The sequence below is a fragment of the Rhodnius prolixus genome, unplaced genomic scaffold (genome assembly GCF_049639745.1).
Source record: "Rhodnius prolixus isolate KJV_2025 unplaced genomic scaffold, Rpr scaffold_3, whole genome shotgun sequence".
Lineage (NCBI taxonomy): Eukaryota > Metazoa > Arthropoda > Insecta > Hemiptera > Reduviidae > Rhodnius > Rhodnius prolixus.
Window position 1 is genome coordinate 2,949,412 of NW_027411603.1, and position 20,476 is coordinate 2,969,887.

Below are 20,476 nucleotides of genomic sequence, written 5' to 3' on the forward strand. Positions count from 1 at the left end.
ACAAACTTTAAACGATTATATCTCTTCTTCTATTGATCAGAATTCAATGAATTCTTCACTAAATTGTAGAGAAAAGATAGCTGTATAACTGATATAAACTGCAATGTTTTAGTGATAATAGTAATTGAGATATGGAAGGTTAAATTTTAGAGGATTTCAAATACCTACAAACTTTAAATGATTATATCTCTTCTTCTATTGATCAGAATTCAATGAATTCTTCACTAAATTGTAGAGAAAAGATAGCTGTATAACTGATATAAACTGCAATGTTTTAGTGATAATAGTAATTGAGATATGGAAGGTTAAATTTTGGAGGTTTTCAAATACCTTCAAAATTTAAACGATTATATCTCTTCTTCTATTGATCAGAATTCAATGAATTCTTCACCAAATTGTAGAGAAAAGATAGCTGTATAACTGATATAAACTGCAATGTTTTAGTGATAATAGTAATTGAGATATGGAAGGTTAAATTTTAGAGGATTTCAAATACCTACAAACTTTAAACGATTATATCTCTTCTTCTATTGATCAGAATTCAATGAATTCTTCACTAAATTGTAGAGAAAAGATAGCTGTATAACTGATATAAACTGCAATGTTTTAGTGATAATAGTAATTGAGATATGGAAGGTTAAATTTTAGAGGATTTCAAATACCTACAAACTTTAAACGATTATATCTCTTCTTCTATTGATCAGAATTCAATGAATTCTTCACTAAATTGTAGAGAAAAGATAGCTGTATAACTGATATAAACTGCAATGTTTTAGTGATAATAGTAATTGAGATATGGAAGGTTAAATTTTAGAGGATTTCAAATACCTACAAACTTTAAACGATTATATCTCTTCTTCTATTGATCAGAATTCAATGAATTCTTCACTAAATTGTAGAGAAAAGACAGCTGTATAACTGATATAAACTGCAATGTTTTAGTGATAATAGTAATTGAGATATGGAAGGTTAAATTTTAGAGGATTTCAAATACCTACAAACTTTAAATGATTATATCTCTTCTTCTATTGATCAGAATTCAATGAATTCTTCACTAAATTGTAGAGAAAAGATAGCTGTATAACTGATATAAACTGCAATGTTTTAGTGATAATAGTAATTGAGATATGGAAGGTTAAATTTTAGAGGATTTCAAATACCTACAAACTTTAAATGATTATATCTCTTCTTCTATTGATCAGAATTCAATGAATTCTTCACCAAATTGTAGAGAAAAGATAGCTGTATAACTGATATAAACTGCAATGTTTTAGTGATAATAGTAATTGAGATATGGAAGGTTAAATTTTGGAGGTTTTCAAATACCTTCAAAATTTAAACGATTATATCTCTTCTTCTATTGATCAGAATTCAATGAATTCTTCACTAAATTGTAGAGAAAAGACAGCTGTATAACTGATATAAACTGCAATGTTTTAGTGATAATAGTAATTGAGATATGGAAGGTTAAATTTTAGAGGATTTCAAATACCTACAAACTTTAAATGATTATATCTCTTCTTCTATTGATCAGAATTCAATGAATTCTTCACTAAATTGTAGAGAAAAGATAGCTGTATAACTGATATAAACTGCAATGTTTTAGTGATAATAGTAATTGAGATATGGAAGGTTAAATTTTGGAGGTTTTCAAATACCTTCAAAATTTAAACGATTATATCTCTTCTTCTATTGATCAGAATTCAATGAATTCTTCACTAAATTGTAGAGAAAAGATAGCTGTATAACTGATATAAACTGCAATGTTTTAGTGATAATAGTAATTGAGATATGGAAGGTTAAATTTTGGAGGTTTTCAAATACCTTCAAAATTTAAACGATTATATCTCTTCTTCTATTGATCAGAATTCAATGAATTCTTCACCAAATTGTAGAGAAAAGATAGCTGTATAACTTATATAAACTGCAATGTTTTAGTGATAATAGTAATTGAGATATGGAAGGTTAAATTTTAGAGGATTTCAAATACCTACAAACTTTAAACGATTATATCTCTTCTTCTATTGATCAGAATTCAATGAATTCTTCACTAAATTGTAGAGAAAAGATAGCTGTATAACTGATATAAACTGCAATGTTTTAGTGATAATAGTAATTGAGATATGGAAGGTTAAATTTTGGAGGTTTTCAAATACCTTCAAAATTTAAACGATTATATCTCTTCTTCTATTCATCAGAAGACATTGATTTCTTTACCAAATTGTAGAGAAAGATAGCTGTATAACTGATATAAGCTGTATAACTGAAAAGATTGCTGTATAACTGATATGAACTGCAATGTTTTAGTGATAATAGTAATTGAGATATGGAAGGTTAAATTTTGGAGGTTTTCAAATACCTTCAAACTTTAAACGATTATATCTCTTCTTCTATTTATCAGAATTCAATGAATTCTTTACCAAATTGTAGAGAAAAGACAGCTGTATAACTGATATGAACTGCAATGTTTTAGTGGTAATAGTAATTGAGATATAGAAGGTTAAATTTTAGAGGATTTCAAATACCTACAAACTTTAAACGATTATATCTCTTCTTCTATTGATCAAAATTCAATGAATTCTTTACCAAATTGTAGAGAAAAGATAGCTGTATAACTGATATAAACTGCAATGTTTTAGTGATAATAGTAATTGAGATATGGAAGGTTAAATTTTGGAGGTTTTCAAATACCTTCAAATTTTAAACGATTATATCTCTTCTTCTATTTATCAGAATTCAATGAGTTCTTTACCAAATTGTAGAGAAAAGATAGCTGTATAACTGATATAAACTGCAATGTTTTAGTGATAATAGTAATTGAGATATGGAAGGTTAAATTTTGGAGGTTTTCAAATACCTTCAAATTTTAAACGATTATATCTCCTCTTCTGTTATTAGAATACATTGTTTTATTTACCAAATTGTAGAGAAAAGATAGCTGTATAACTGATATAAACTGCAATGTTTTAGTGATAATAGTAATTGAGATATAGAAGGTTAAATTTTGGAGGTTTTCAAATACTTTCAAATTTAAAACGATTATATCTCTTCGTCTATTCATCAGAATATATTGATTTCTTTACCAAATTGTAGAGAAAAGATAGCTGTATAACTGATATAAACTGCAATGTTTTAGTGATAATAGTAATTGAGATATGGAAGGTTAAATTTTGGAGGTTTTCAAATACCTTCAAATTTAAAACGATTATATCTCTTCTTCTATTCATCAGAATACATTGATTTCTTTACCAAATTGTAGAGAAAAGATAGCTGTATAACTGATATAACCTGCAATGTTCTAGTGATAATAGTAATTGAGATATGGAAGGTTAAATTTTGGAGGTTTTCAAATACCTTCAAACTTTAAACGATTATATCTCTTCGTCTATTCATCAGAATACATTGATTTCTTTACCAAATTGTAGAGAAAAGATAGCTGTATAACTGATATAACCTGCAATGTTTTAGTGATAATAGTAATTGAGATATGGAAGGTTAAATTTTAGAGGTATTCAAATACCTTCAAAATTTGAACGATTATATCTCTTCTGCTATTTATCAGAATTCAATGAATTCTTTACCAAATTGTAGAGAAAAGATAGCTGTATAACTGATATAAACCGCAATGTTTTAGTGATAATAGTAATTGAGATATGGAAGGTTAAATTTTAGAGGTTTTCAAATACCTTCAAAATTTAAACGATTATATCTCTTCTTCTATTCATCAGAATTTAATGAATTCTTTACCAAATTATAGAGAAAAGATAGCTGTATAACTGATATTATTTGCAATTTTTTAGTGATAATAGTAATTGAGATATAGAAAGGTAAAATTTGGTGAATTTGTAAGAACAAGAATGTACATTTTCTAATAAATTGTAAAAAAATCGATCGATCGAAAAATAAATCGATCGTGTGTTCGAATCGTGAGTTTCTTACAGCTCTTTCTCCGGTGATGTACAGTGTTGTCTGTTATTTATTAGTGAAATTGTCCAGAAGCCGGTATATCAGTGTTAAAAGCACTGGGCGCTAATAACTTCAGATGTTAATAAATCTTAAGTTAATTAAAAATAAATGAATGACATTTAAAAATACCATTTCATCGTTGTAAACTTGCGATTCATGAGATTTTTCTGATGAGGAATGTGCATAGAGATCTTCTCTGTTTTCATTCTGAGAGCCATCTTGAGTGAGCTTTTTTAGAGACTCTCCTTTTCTTTTCTTAGGTGCCTTTAATTCAACAAAATTTAAAAAAAAGGACTAAACAGCTTGTAAAATACGAATTTTAACCGGAAGTACGTCCATTATTCAATGATAGTCATTTTTTCAGTTCTTCTCTAAAATTGGCGTCAATGATTTCCTTTAAACTAACTACACATATTTTACTATTGATAGCCTACAATTTTTACCTATAAAAATTTGATTAAGGCCACTTCTTGATGAGAGGGGGTAAATTAGGCTTCCCCTTAAAGGTCCTTAAATAGAAAATGCACTTTCAAAGAAAATTCCAAAACTACCGAAAGCAGCACATGCCTTCTAAATTTTCTTCGTTCACGTTAGTTTTTTTTTCCTCCAATTTAATGGAATTTTCTTTTTTTTTCGTTTGAATAATTTAAATTGTAAAAATTTATTTACAATTAAATTTGTTAAAGGTACCTGCAGCTTTTCTTCATTGAATACTCTGTCCAAGGAGATGGTCATGGCGTATGCTGTCTGCTCCAAGTTCATACCTGGTAGACTTCGTCGTTTTAATTGTTTCAGCTGTTACAACAAATGCATTTTTTATTTTTTTTTAGATTATCTTAATACGTTGAAAAAAAATCTACATTTTTAAAGACGTGAATACTAGAAAACAAATTACCATCGCCTTCAAGTGTGCCGGTATGTATGAATATTTTAGGTACCTTTTGACCGTAGGTATGGACATATAACGTTTACGCAGACGTATTAGATCGCTATACCGTTTAATTTTCTTTCTGATGGTAGAATCATCGTGTCCAATAGTTACTTGGGGTTGCATTGCATTGTGTAATAGTTTTTCATACATTTCTGGTAGACTTATCTGGAAATACATTTTTTTTATATTTTATAAATATATTTATTTCACCTTGTAAAACCTGATATTTCACTAACAATTACAAGAATTTCTCATAGCTCTAATTCACCATATAATAAGTTCCAATTTTCCTTAAAACAACCATATTTATATTTAATTCTTACCATTATTATGAAGTTTGTAAAACAATACACAGAAAACGATTCAGGGAATCTACCTCACAGTATAACTTGTAAGCAAGCAAAATTTGTATGAATTTTGCCGGAAAACGTAGGAAAGTGGAAAAAAAAAGACAGTTGATATTAATTTTAAATCCAGAACTTTTCTTCAAACACGAATGTTATAAATATAAACAAATATAACCTTCCTTAAGGATAACACAACAGAAAGGGCAGTAAATTATCCAAAAAATGACTCTTTAGAGCAGTGATTCCTAACCTTTTTTATGACCAGGGACCATTTTAATATTTTTTTGTTAGCAGGGACCACAAGGTTTTCAATATCACAATAGACTACTTTTAAATTTTAAAAATAAACGTCAATTAAGATTGTGATTATGTTTTTCAGTTATATTAATGGGTTTTTTTGAACTTGCATTTTCTTAACAGAATTGGTAATCCTGGGATTGATGAGATTGCTCAAAGCTTTACGCACATCATTATTTGCTTTTAGTCGACTCCTGGACTTGATTTTAGGCGCTCTACAAACGCTCGACGTTCCCCTTCACCGCATGTCCAAAATAAATATATTACTATTTTAAAAATGTTAAGTGTTTCGCGGACCATATTTCAGTTCTTGCGGACCTCAAGCTGGGAACCCCTGCTTTAGAGGAAATCTATTCATTCACCCCCCCCCCCCCCCACAGAAATATCCCTAATCAAATTTTATGGGAGAATAATTCAAACAAGAGTGCTTTAAAATTGTAGCTTAAAAGAGCTTTATTTGATTATTATTTCTGTTTGTTTTTGGGTGAAAAGCTGTTTACGGACTTGGGGCTGTAGATCCCAATGGGTTCTAGATCATTGATGGTGCAGGTTGCCCATGGTAGCTTTAAGCCTCTATTATGTTGCGGTCCGGTTTTGTACGACTTGTTCCTGGAGTCTTAGGTGGATTAGACCAAGTTTCGAAAACTTTTAAGGAAATAAAATATTATTTAGTATAACAGCAAGTCTCGGTTGGTTGGTACCATTGGAAGAGTGGGGAGTAGTCGTTGCGCGCTCCTTAGTCCTTACATCTTGTTATATTCTGTGCTGAATGTTTATGCCCTTAAGATTAGGTTAAATATTTAAAAATGTGTTCTATTTGTTTATGATTGTAACATTTCTAGTTTACTGTGTCGTTTGTTGTATATACTTTTATTTCCCCCTTTAACCTTAACAAAAACATAGAACTCTGCCATTTTTATTGATTTCTGGATCTGGTTCTAAGAGACGAGTAATTGTATCGCTTAGTTCAGCGCTCTTATTTCGTTCTTTTCTACTCTAATTAAGAAAAAATAATAATAATAAAAGTCGCAGTTTGCTTTCTTTATTACCTCGCCACGACGTTTGTCATCTTTGTACAACTCAAGATCATCTTCAGAATGAGAAGTGTAGACTATTTCCGCGTCGTTGGCACTTTTGTCAAATCTTTCTTTGAAATTTTCACAAGCCTAACAACAAAATTTTCAAATTTAATCTATAAAACTAAATTTTTTAGAAAAATCTTAGTGATCTTATTTTATTAAATGATGTTTGAGGTAACCTCTAGAGGTTACATAACTAATCAAGAACCTCTCTTCTTCAGGTAGGCAAGGTTGGCAGTGCCACTGAAATAGACACGCGGCCAAATTTTCCTTCTACAGCGCATTATGCGACTAATCAAACTAAAAAGATAAATGCCATCAATTGGGTAGAAAATGAATAAACACAAACATTTGCATTTTGTTTACACCAGCTTTTGATCATATTTTGTTTATCTATTATGTTAACTATATACGTACATATTAAGGTGCAATCTATTTTTCACTAAAACTCAAAAAGCTTTAAAATGACAACTTACTCAAAAAAAAGCTCACTGAATGCTTACAAACAGCAGATTTTTTGCCTCATGATGTTTTTTTCTGTGCACCCAATACACAAAATTGCTAGCAATTGATATAGCCAGAACGTTGTATTAAAAAACTTAAATCGTGCATTAAGTCTGGGTAGTGATTACATAAAAGTGGATAGTTTATCCTATTAACTGTTATCAGTTTTTTATAACATTAATGGCAGGAATATGGAAATTTGAAAGTACTGATACAAAGAAAATTAGTATTTTGAACAAAATTAGTAGCATGACATTTCTAGCAACCTCCAATTCTTACCCAGACCATTTCTCTATATACGTCTTTCGCAGATCTTGTATCCTTCTTCTGTAGTTCTTTATTGAAGCTTCGCAGCATAGCTATCTGGAAATATCGACAATTTATTACATAATTTCTCTAGCATTAAAAACAATACGCATTAGAGTCACATAAGTATGTACATATTCCATTACGAATGCTAACATAGTCTGCTGAGGAATACAAAATAAATAATTAGTACTTTTAATCAAATTGAAGTCGTTGATTTAAAGTTCAAAAGCAATTATTTGAATAATTGTATTAGGTGAATCTGAGGTACAATTTAAAAATGCAACTCGAGAATTGTTGCAAGAGATTGTTGGACACGATAATCTATATAAATGAAAGTCAGAGAACGGAATATTTTTGGAACATTTCAATTAAGATTTTATTAAAGATATGTATGAAAACTAAATTGATCAGCAAAAACTTGAATGTACAAAAATACTTTCAGAATGCGCCACTGTACTCAGTTTACTGGTAATGAATGATAACCTTACTGATCTTAGACGATGGTTACTTATTTATAACAGGTTATAAATATACCTCTTTCCTTATTTTTTTAATGGTATTTCCACGCTTCTTGTATGGACATACCTTCGGGGAATCTCTATTCTAGAAAAAATAAATCATTTATCATTATTAGTTTCATTTAGGTACAAGATAATTACAATGGTTTGGAAATTATAATGATAAGGAGATAGTGCAGCGTTAAAGCCATTAAAATGGTGGACATAGTTGCAAAGTAGACCATTAACAATGGCGAAATGGTGAATTACAAATTTCTGTTATCGATACAAAGCAAGTCTTGCAGTAATGAAGATAGACTTTCAGATGACAAAATAATGTCTAAATTAACCCTAAAGACCATAGTTCATAGGACAGCGTATAAAGTAGTGGAATTCTTAAGACAAGTAAGTTGAATGTAGCCCGTAAAATCGTTTAAAGATGATTTAATAACATATCTCTGTGTACAAGGAAATGCAATGAAGAACAAAATCTAAGGCATCATGCTTTTGCTATAGAAATACAACGTTTCGGATATTATCCTCTCCAGGAACATTGATGTAAAGAAAACCGTGTAGACATCACTAGTTAAGTACAACTTTACTTACGAGTAGATCGGTGTGACCAGCAGAAGCGTATCCTACTAATGCCACCGATTTAAATAGGAAGTACTTAGACGCAAGGAAGGATTGTAAGTGAACATGAATAATTTCTGCCATAAGAAAACAAACCATTCTGGTGAAGGCGGATCAGTATTCCTGTTTAAACTCAAACAGAACAGGTCTTTGGGAAAGTTCAACAACATCTACCAGCCAGGCATTCCTTTCAGATGTACTTTGTGATGCTCCTACACCTGGTCACCCCTCCTCCTGTAGTACAAACACAAGGAAAGGGCTGTCAAGATCACTGTTAGTGTCCGAGACTCAGCCCCCCCCAATAGTTCACCGCCGCTTGGTCTATTTAAGGAACATATTGAGAAATTTGGGGGGGGGCTAAGATGAACCAGGGTATATAAAGCGATCCATAGGGAATGTTCACATTCCACCGATTATAGCCAAAGCAAAGGGAATCTACCCTCCCTTTCAACTCGCACCATCATCCTTCCAACAACCTAAAGGGTTTCAGTTCAAATCATGAGTAATGCAAGTCAACCGCAATTACAAGGCCTTGGGCTTACTCTTTCATTCAGAGTCATGGTAAACATGGAACAAGATACCACAAGCTACACTCTACCGATTTTACCCTACTCTGAAATAAATCTTTTTTTAAAATGATGAGATACTTTAGGCTAATTAATATTTTAATTAAAACTGTCCGGTAGGACAGTTGTATAAGGGTTGATCGTCAAAAACTGCACGAAAAAGCGTAATGTTGAAAAACACCCAACTTTGACATTTTTTTCCTCTTTTTCTATAAAAGATAAAATTTCCAAATTTTCTTTAAAATGTAGGGCAAATCCTCCTTTACAACTGTAATTTTTTTTGCAACAACCCAGATCTAATAGATTTCGAGAAAAAAGTTGCTGAAAATGAGCAAAAACGGCATTTTCAAAAATGGTTGTTGTTCTTCTTCTTGTTGTTGTTGTTACCTTTTTGTAAACTGCGTAGCGCCTAAACGCGTGAACCGATTTTCATGAATGAGGTGTCATTCGATTCGGAATTTTATGTAGATGTGCCTTTTGGGGGTCTCGACGCTGTACATCGAATGGGAGAGGAGTTAGCCCCCTTTATGTAGGGCCCCCTCCAAAATTGGCCCGATTTTGATAAAATTTGGTAGGATCATAGGATTATGGCTTCCCTACGTAACATTAAAACGACATTCTGCTCTTACACTTGTTAAGAGGAAGTATAGCAATCGTTTCAAATTATCGAGACGTGAACCGATTTTCATGAATGAAGTGTCTGTCATTCGAATCGAAATTTTGTTCAGACTTGTATTTTAAAAGTCTCGACGCTATGCCTCATAAGGAGGGGAGTTTGCCCCACCCAAATAATAGACAAAAAGAAAAATCTATCCAAAAGGTACAAAAATCTCCTTAACAAAAACTTACAGTTTAAAATGTTAAGTATAAGGGTTGATTAAACGCCAAAATGCACACAAATCAGCAAGTATCCATCATTTCATTCATACTTCATTGATATTATTTAAGTAATTTTACTACATTAACTTTTCCTTCACATTTTTTGAACTTATTAGATGTTTCACAGACCCTTATGCTGGCCATTTTAATCTACAAAATATATGTTCAAGTAGAACACCATTTAACTTAGATTGACTGTAATATCTAATGTTTTTTTCTACTTTAACATGCATGTATAGATACTACATTAACTTTTACATTATTTTTGTACCTTACATTAACAATGTAATTTTACTGCATTAACTTTTTATAAATTTTTTTAGAATTTATTAGATGTCGCAGACCCTTATGCTGGCCATTTCATTCATTTTAAGTTTTTTGATATAATAATAAAAGGTGAGTAATATCAACATAATTAGTTATAAAAATTTAAGTAATTTTATTGCATCAACTTTTCCTTCACATTTTGAATCTGAACTAGCCAGCATAAGGGTCTGCGACATCTAATAAATTCTAAAAAAAATTATAAAAAGTTAATGCAGTAAAATTACTTAAATAATATCAATGAAGTATGAATGAAATGATGGATACTTGCTGATTTGTGTTCATTTTGGCGTTTAATCAACCCTTATACTTAACATTTTAAACTGTAAGTTTTTGTTAAGGAGTAATCTATTAAATACTCTTCAATTAATAAAAAAAGAAAAGGAGTATTAAATACAATGCAGTACCAGTTCCATGTTACGTTTTTGTTGTTTCAATTTATTCAAACGTACAGCCATCATCTTCCTTATCCAACTGCGAACTTTCTGTCAAAACAGACCAAGTAATAAAATTACTTTAAACTGAGAGATCTTAAAATAAAAAATGGACAAATTTTTATTGCGTACTAACTTTAGCCTTTTTTTCAATTTCTTTCGTATATTTATGATAAAATTTTTTGCAAATTCGATATTGTTCTGCAGGGGTGAGGGTTTTCTTAACAGCTTCCCTTATCTACATCAAAGAAAAAGAAAAAAAAACTTTATGATCTTGAGTAATGGATATTTTTTTAAACCTCATTCATTAGAAAATCAATTAATAATATTACTGGAGTTCCACATTCCATTTGTAGAACAATAGCCTTATCTCTTTTAGACATGTTCTTAACAATTTGATCCAGAGGAGTGTTCCCAGCATCGTCTTTAGTTAAGGCGACAAGTTCTTCAATATCCTTATCCTCTTTTAAATATTCAACTCCACTCTGAAACATTTTTGTAGTTTCTTTTTTTTATTATTAAATTATAAGATCATAAGCTTATATCTATACTTTCTCTCACTTCTTTGTAGCTTTGTAGCTTTTCTCTTTTAAGTTTTTATAGAAAAAACCCGTTTTGAGAACTCAGGAGAGCCCCAAAACATTTTGTGATTTTGATATTTGTGTGTGTGTACGAATATACTATGTGAGTGAGTGTACAGTATGACTCAAAAAGTGGAAAATCGCGTTTTTAGTCGAAGTTTAAAATTGTTACTTCGATTTGTAACTAGTAATTAACCTCAGCAATAATCTTTTTCGACAAAAATCAACCAACTGGAAGTGAGACTTTAATCAATTGCTGATTTCGTATACACAAAGATCTCTAACTTTCATTTCCTAAGTCTGAAATCCTAATCAAGAAAATAAATAGCTTACAAAACGGTAACCTCAAAGCTAGTAAGAATTGTGGTACTCCAGTTTGATTCCCAAGGTCGGCGTTTCCCAAACTGTGGTACGCGAAAAATAATCAATAATGGCGGACATAAAAAAAAAAAAATTAAATCATAAAAATATCATAGAAACGTTTTTTTACTATAATACATAAAAATTACCTTAATTAATAATAAAATAACAGTAAAGATTTTAATACGTAACATAAATGGAATAAGGTTAGACTGTCTCAAGTTTCACGAGTAAATATAATAGCACAATTAACAGGATTAAAATTGTCTTTCATGGAGTATTTTCCCAAAATCCCGTAAACACAAATGATAATTGGATTTCAAACCCCCTTCTATAAAGAAAATTTAGGAAAAACTACATATAACTATGTAAAGATCTGCTTAAAGAGACTGGATTGTAATGAGTAAGCTCTATCCAAGCAACATTAAATTTAATTGGTACTTACAGGTAGTTGAATGCTTAAAAGAAATTAATTTAGAAGATTTGGGCACAAATATAATAATCCTAAAGGAAGAACTTTGTAAATTAATTAATAATTTTGAAGAGAAAAATATGTGCGCAATTTTTGCATTATTTAAAAAAAAAGTTTTAAAACTAAGATCCTACACTTTACGAAGTTTATAAAGTGAACATGAACTTGGAACTGCTTTGTAGCAGATACATTGGTATCTCTATACACATAAAGATGATAATAATAATAATAAAATAACACACTCGGAATAACAAATTTCAAGAAATACAAATCATTTTTTTTACTAAGTGGTACAATTTAGCATGATGTACAACCAAGTGGTACGCGAGTCAAAAAATGGTTGGGAAAAGCTGCCCTAGGTCTAGGCTTTGGATTCTATTTAATGGTTAATATGAGTGAATTTTGTAGTAATGTTTGTTTGCTAGTCGCCTCCGTCCACGACACCAAATTTGGTAGTTGGACGTAAATAATTAGGAGGCACTACTTTACTTTTTTGTACATACAAGAGAAAAATGGTGTACAATACTATGAAGCATGGCTAATGCCCAAAACAGAAATAAAGCCAAAAAAAAACATCAACCAATACCAGAAAAGCTCCTCTGTCCAATTGCCATTCAGAATCCTTTAACAGTTTTCGTCGCATTTCTTCTTTTTTTGCAGATAAATTCTCCTAGGAAACGGACATAACAATAATATTTAAGTATTGATTAAAATTTAAATATTTCCATTTCAAAGAAAATATTTGTGCATTTTCTTTTTGGCATTGGCTTTCCCCATAAAGTCAGCATCGTCTAGGTGCTTATCACTAGAATATCACTCACTCTCCATTCTTACTTATAGATATACATTCACTTCACACATTCATCCCTCTACTATATAGCACTACTATATCTAGTAAGATAATTACCATATTGTAGAAAAGTTCATGAGATCCAGCTGGATGCTTCGCTTTATCCAATAAAAGATTTATGGACAACTCCATACAGGGCATGATGGTATTCTGGCAAAAATACAAAATAAAAGAAATATTTTATATAGTTGAATTAAATAATAAAAATTAAACTATTAATACCCTTAAGAAGTAATCATGACATTCCGAATTTAAAATCAGGGGTTTTTATCGAAGAAGCATTTAAAGAAAACGTGATTGAACAAAACAGTTAAATTTTTTTTTTTTGCGATCCAGATGGAGCGTTTACGTATTATATAACTAGCGATAATCACTGGTTCGATGTACATGTCAATTCAGATTGGTAATTGGTGGAAACGATGGGCCTCCGTTTAATGTTAACATTACCACTAAACACTAGATCAACACCCTGCCTAGAATTAAAACAATCTATAACCATTTCTGATATAAATGTTAAGAAGTTTTGTTAATATTCTTACTATTTCCTAATTAAAAATGAGTATATTTTGCTCTCAGACTTTTTTTTTTTTGTTATCTTACTTATGTTAGTCATTTTTATGCTTACCTCGTTTTCTAATAGTTCTTTAAAACTAATTGGAGGGTCATTGGTAAAATCATAGTTTATCCGTGATTCTTCACTAGATGTCTCGATTGATTGGTCATCCTGCAAAACATTAGTTGTTAAATATTTAAAAAAAAAACTGTTTTAGAAGTTTTCAACTGTTAGTTTTAGAACTTTTTTTTTAACTGTGAAAAGTTCTGGCAGACACAATGACCTTGTGAGGGAAGTCAATATGTTGCGTCAGGGGTTGAGGTTATATTCTGTTACGACTGAAATAAGAGGTTATATTATGTTACTTTTATGTATTTAGCGGTCGTTTTGAATTGTATTGTATGTATTGATTAGGCTGGTTAAAGTTATCTCTACCATGCCTTGTTTTTTATCTTTTTAAATTTGTACTTAAAAATTCCATATTACTGATATAATTTCTAATTCGCGATTTCTCAATTCAAAAGCAGCCAATGGTTTTCTCTCTTCTCGTATTTTTTTCCCCAAAGTTAACATGTCGTTGTGAATTTCATCGTCTAAAAATGTGTCCTGAAAAAAAAAAGAAAAATTGATTCCTTAAATCTATATTTAATTTAAATTCTAGAAATGAAGAAAAACAGGATACACAAATTATTATATGTACATAAAGGACGTGTCCATTATTTGGGAGGGTGTTTTTAATGGATTTTTAATTTAAGAGCAATGTACTCTATGTGCTTTTCAATCCAAAAAGTCTGACTCTTGCTAAGGAGCGAAGGAGTCAGAGAATCCTTGGAAGGATGAAAGTACAGAGGTGATCAATTGAAGAATTCTAACTATGGAATTGGGCTCAGCCCCATTATTTATTATTATTGCCAGATAATAAATGAAATTGTAACATTATGATACTTGTTTTTCTGACATAGTGTCCGCCTCAAGGTTATAAGTAGAAAAAACACCTGAAAGGTTGGCCAAAACTGATCAGAATTCAGACACTCTCTTTAAAACCTAAATAAATTGATATGGCCATTGTCGTACCAAAAACAGATTCTTTACCAATCCACTTCTAAACTTCGCTAATAAAAAAAGACAACCAAAACGACTAGACTTTTCAGCCTCACCATTTCTTTTAAATACCCATGTGGATATGGATATGAATCAATGAAAAGTTAATGCAGTAAAATTACTTAAGTGATATCAATGAAGTATTAATGAAATGTTTGGTACTAGCTGATTTGTGTACCTTTTGGAGTTTAATCAACCCTAATACTTAACTTTTAAAACTGTAAGTTTTTTGTTAAGAAGATATGGACATGGATTCCAGAATTTTGAGTAGAAGATTTAACTTCCTCAAAGTCTCGGAAATATTCCAGTAACAGTTTCGAAAACGTAAATAAAAATTTGAATTACAGAATCTGCTCTTACGAATTACATAAAAGTGTTGCATTTTCATTTTGGAAGATACTTGCCCATTCTCCAACGGCCATCTCTAACTATTGAAAGACAGCATCCACAAACATACAAAACAAAAACCGTACCTTAATCTTCGATTCATCGTCATCATCATCTTCTTCTTCTTCCAAATGTTTGCCTGAAGATTCAAACGTACCATTGCCTTCTGAACTCTCCGAACTGAAATACTTTTCATCATCGTCAGAATCAAGATTTATTGACTTTATAATTTTTATCACTCGTTCTTTAACACGATTTCTCACACTTTTTCTGTGAAAACCAAAATAACTTTTCTGTAAAGGAAATCACAAAAAAAAAACAGGTGATAAAAAAGTGGAAAATAATTTATGAGGGAATCTATAAAATACTTTCTGAAGGACGAGATTATGGCTGTATTTGTTGGAGATCTTGGGCAACTAGATTTCTTTCCCTTACGGCAGCAAAAAGGAAATTGAAGATTGTCACAAATATTCGGAGAATGCAAGTTTTGAAATATTCTGAATCTGATGTATAGTTGATAGAAATTTGAATGCAAAAGGTAGATTACATGAGAATTGGCAATGACGCTTGCTCATTTCAACTTGGACCGGTCAGGCAAGTGTTTGGTTTTTGGTAAACTTATTCTTGGAAGGGGTTCTAGGGGAGTTCTGATGATGTCATCTTTCCTGTTTATGAGAATATCCTTAACAAAAACTTACAGTTTTAAAAGTTAAGTATAAGGGTTGATTAAACGCCAAAAGGTACACAAATCAGCGAGTACCCAACATTTCATTAATACTTCATTAATATTTAAGTAATTCTACTGCATTAATTTTCATTAATAAGTTATTTTTTAGAATTTATTAGATGTCACAGACCCTTATGCTGGCCATTTTCATCTACAAAATATTTACTCAAGTAGCACACCATTTAACTTAGATTGACTGTAATATCTATTTATCTATAATAATCAAACTATTGATTACAGGTGAAAAAGAAAACGTTATAAAAAATAAAAAAATATGAGGCTAAAAAATTCATAAACGGTTTTTAAAAAATGCTTACACCAACATACATCAATGATTTTATTTATTTATTTTTATTTTTAAATAAAAATCGTTGGTTTAAGTTCATTCTTCGATTAAATTAATTGTTATTTTATGAAGTAGTCAAACGTTTACAATAATAGGTAATAATTATCTGGCTTTATCGCAAATAATATAGTTTTCTTCAATCACACTCTCAATGTAGCTGTTCTTCTCACAATGTTATATATATGTAATATAAAGTCAATAAGATATGCATATTTTTAGGACAGCTAATTATTCCAGTATTTTACTATAAGTAAAATTAGGGGGACTAAATTAAATTACAATTGAGTAATCAATAATTGTTGTTGAATAATCTACTTGTTATAACTGTGTGTTATTTGTGCTCTCGAATATTTCGGTAAGACGAATTCAAGACAGTAGCCTACTCTAACTTTGTCTTTTTCTACTTTAACATGCATGTACTATATGTGATTTATCATAATTATAACAAAAAAATATTATAAATGAAGTGGCCAGCATAAGGGTCTGTGACATCTAATAAATTCTAAAAAAATAACTTATTAATGAAAATTAATGCAGTAGAATTACTTAAATACTCCTTAACAAAAACTTACAGATTAAAAAGTTAAGTATAAGGGTTGATTAAACGCCAAAAGGTACACAAATCAGCTAGTACCCAACATTTCATTCAAGCTTAGTTGATATAATTTAAGTAATTTTGCTGCATTAACTTTTCCTTCACATTTTTTAGAATTTATTAGATGTCACAGACCCTTATGCTGGCCAGTTCGTTTATAATATTATTTGGTTATAATTATGATAAAATGTATATTATATCTTCGTTTTTAAATAGGTACTTTATTTTAACTCTATTCCAAATTATTCTTCTGATTTATCTTTAATATGCCCTTTATTCTGAAGTTGCCACATCTTATACATGCATGTTAAAGTAGAAAAAGACAAAGTTAGAGTCGGCTACTGTTTAAATTTGAATCACGGAGGATTTAAAACAATATTTCAGTCTTGAATTCGTCTTACCGAAATATTCGTGAGCACAAATAACACACAGTTAATAACAAGTAGATTATTCAACAACAATTATTCATTTCTCAATTGTAATTTAATTTAGTCCCCCTAATTTTACTTATAGTAAAATACTGGAATAATTAGCTGTCCTAAAAATATGCATATCTTATTCATTTTACATTACATGTATACAACATTGTGGGATGAATACCTAGATTGAGAATGTAATTGAAGAAAACTATATTATTTGCGATAAAGCCAGATAATTATTACCTATTATTATAAACGTTTGACTACTACATAAAATGACAATTACTTTAATCGAAGAATAAACTTAAACAGACGATTTTTATTAAAAATAAAATAATCGAAATCATTGATGTATGTTGGTGTAGGCATTTTTTTAAAAAAGTTTTTAAATTTTGTAGCCTCGTAATTTTTTTAATTTTTTATACCGTTTTCTTTTTAACATGTAATTGATTATTATAGATTAATAGATATTAAAGTCAATCTACAGTGCTACTTGAACAAATATTTTGTAGATGAAAATGGCCAGCATAAGGGTCTGTGACATCTAATAAATTCTAAAAAATGTGAAGGAAAAGTTAATGCAGCAAAATTACTTAAATTATATCAACTAAGCTTGAATGAAATGTTGGGTACTTGCTGATTTGTGTACCTTTTGGCGTTTAATCAACCCTTATACTTAACTTTTTAAACTGTAAGTTTTTGTTAAGGAGATTTTTGTACCTTTTGGATAGATTTTCCTTTTTGTCTATTTGGAATGTTACATATCTGCTTTACAGATTTTTTTAAAATTTGGAATAAGCAATTCTATCATTATAACCTGATAAGGTGTTAAGTAGGAACCGTAACTACCACTGGAGAGATCTTTTTAAAGAATGATTATAGTTGCGGTCCCCAAACCATCCTCAATAACAATTTTTTTGAGAAAGCCTTTTTATATAAAATAGGAAGGTATTTGTACGTAAAAAGCAAATTTAAACTGCGATTTCAGGCCTTCCTTTTAAGAGGAGTAAGAAAAAAAAACGGGCGATTACAGTACTTCTCCCTAAAAGGCAAAGATTTTGAATCGAACAACAATTCATTAATGTAAATAGGTTCACCCATTGATAATTTTAACGATTGCAGTACTTCCTCTTAGTAGGTGTAAGAGCATGATGGCACTTCACAGCCATGTAGAGGAGCTTTAATCACTTCTTCGTGCTAAATTTTATCAAAATCGGACAAAGCGTTATAGAAATATTGGTAATAATAGTTTTAGAAACGGCCTTACTTGGGTGGGGCAAACTCCCCTCCATATGAGGCATAGCGACGAGACTTTTAAAGTGCAAATCTGTACAAAATTTCGATTCGAATGACACTTCATTCATGAAAATCAGTTCACGTGTCGATAATTTGAAACGATTGCTATACTTCCCCTTAACTAGTGTAAGAGCAGATCGTCGCTTTAATGTTACGTAGGGGAGCCCTAACCCTATCATCCTACCAAATTTTATCAAAATCGGGCTAAGATTTACAGAGTAATTAGTAATAATAATTTTGGAGGGGGCCTTACATTAAGGGGGCTAACTCCTCTCTTGTTTAATGTACAGCGTCGAGACCCCCAAAAGGCACATCTACATAAAATTCCGAATCGAATGACACCTCATTCATGAAAATCGGTTCGCGCGTTTAGGCGCTACGCAGTTTACAAAAAAGGTAACAACAACAACAACAACAACAACAACAACAACAACAACAACAACAACAACAACAACAACAACAACAACAACAACAACAACAACAACAACAAGAACAACAACAACAATTTCTGAAAAAGCCGTTTTTGCTCATTTTCAGCAACTTTTTTCTCGAAACCTATTAGATCTGGGTTGTTGCAAAAAAATTACAGTTATAAAGGAGGGTTTGCCCTTTATTTTAAAGAAAATTTGGGAATTTTATCTTTAGTAGAAAAAGAGAAAAAAATTTTCAAAGTTGGGTGTTTTTTAACGTTACGCTTTTTCGTGCACTTTTTGACGATCAACCCTTATACAACTGTCCTACCGGACAGTTTTAATTAATGAAGTATTAATGAAATGTTGGGTACTCGCTGATTTGTGTACCTTTTGGCGTTTAATCAACCCTTATACTTAACTTTTAAAACTGTAAGTTTTTGTTAAGGAGATTTTTGTACCTTTTGGATAGATTTTCCTTTTTGTCTATTTGCAAAGTTACGTCTGCTTTACAGATTTTTTTAAAATTTGGAATAAGCTATTCTATCATTATAATCCGATAAGGTGTTAAATCGGAACCGTAACTACCACTGGAGAGATCTTTTTAAAGAATAATTATAGTTGCGGTCCCCAAACCATCCTCAATAACAATTTTTTTTAGAAAGCGTTTTGAATAAAATAGGAAGGTATTTGTACGTAAATAGCAAAATTAAACTGCGATTTCAGTACTTCCTTTTAAGAGGAGCAAGAAAAATAAACTGCGATTACAGTACTTCTCCCTAAAAGGCAAAGAGGCAAAGATTTTTTAATCAAACGACAATTCATTGATTTAAATCGGTTCACTCTTTGATAATTTAAACGATTGCAGTACTTCCTCTTAGTAGGTGCAAGAGCATCAGCAACGTAGAGGAGCTTTAACCACTTATTCGAGCTGAATTTTATCAAAATCGGACTAAGCGTTATAGAAATATTGGTAATAATAGTTTTAGAAAGGGCCTTATTTGGGTGGCGCAAACTCCCCTCCTTATGAGGCACGGCTCGAGACTTTTAAAGTGCAAATCTGTACGAAATTTCGATTCGAATGACACTTCATTCATGAAAATCGGTTCACGTGTCGATAATTTGCAACGATTGCTATACTTTCCCTTAACAAGTGTAAGAGCTGATCGCCGCTTTAATGTTACGTAGGGGAGCCCTAACCCTATCATCCTACCAAATTTTAACAAAATCGGGCCAAGATTTACAGAGTAATTAGTAATAATAACTATTAGCAAAGTTACGTCTGCTTTACAGATTTTTTTAAAATTTGGAATAAGCTATTCTATCATTATAACCTGATAAGGTGTTAAATCGGAACCGTAACTACCACTGGAGAGATCTTTTTAAAGAATGGTTATAGTTGCGGTCCCCAAACCATCCTCAATAACCAATTTTTTTGAGAAAGCGTTTTGAATAAAATAGGAAGGTATTTGTACGTAAATAGCAAAATTAAACTGCGATTTCAGTACTTCCTTTTAAGAGGAGCAAGAAAAATAAACTGCGATTACAGTACTTCTCCCTAAAAGGCAAAGATTTTGAATCGAACGACAATTCATTGATGTAAATCGGTTCAC

General features: G+C 30.8%; 1 protein-coding gene across 10 annotated transcripts in view; it reads right to left on the minus strand.

The window, feature by feature from the left end:
• LOC141452833 (uncharacterized) overlaps positions 1-20,476 on the minus strand; it is a 96,148-nt gene that overhangs the window by 68,424 nt on the left and 7,248 nt on the right. For 9 of the 10 annotated variants that reach the window (XR_012457651.1, XM_074125281.1, XM_074125280.1 and 6 more), the window contains 14 exons: positions 15,157-15,363; positions 14,069-14,188; positions 13,655-13,753; positions 13,087-13,179; positions 12,766-12,849; positions 11,099-11,251; positions 10,903-11,004; positions 10,740-10,817; positions 7,968-8,036; positions 7,404-7,487; positions 6,591-6,707; positions 4,862-5,062; positions 4,657-4,761; positions 4,096-4,230 (listed from right to left, as the gene is read on the minus strand). Coding sequence is in view for 9 of the 10 variants with exons in the window: in XM_074125281.1 (XP_073981382.1) it covers positions 4,096-4,230; positions 4,657-4,761; positions 4,862-5,062; positions 6,591-6,707; positions 7,404-7,487; positions 7,968-8,036; positions 10,740-10,817; positions 10,903-11,004; positions 11,099-11,251; positions 12,766-12,849; positions 13,087-13,179; positions 13,655-13,753; positions 14,069-14,188; positions 15,157-15,363 (1,647 nt within the window). In the remaining variant the exon portion in view is untranslated. The remainder of the gene's footprint in view (positions 1-4,095; positions 4,231-4,656; positions 4,762-4,861; positions 5,063-6,590; positions 6,708-7,403; positions 7,488-7,967; positions 8,037-10,739; positions 10,818-10,902; positions 11,005-11,098; positions 11,252-12,765; positions 12,850-13,086; positions 13,180-13,654; positions 13,754-14,068; positions 14,189-15,156; positions 15,364-20,476) is intronic. The other variant, XM_074125286.1, reaches the window with a different exon arrangement.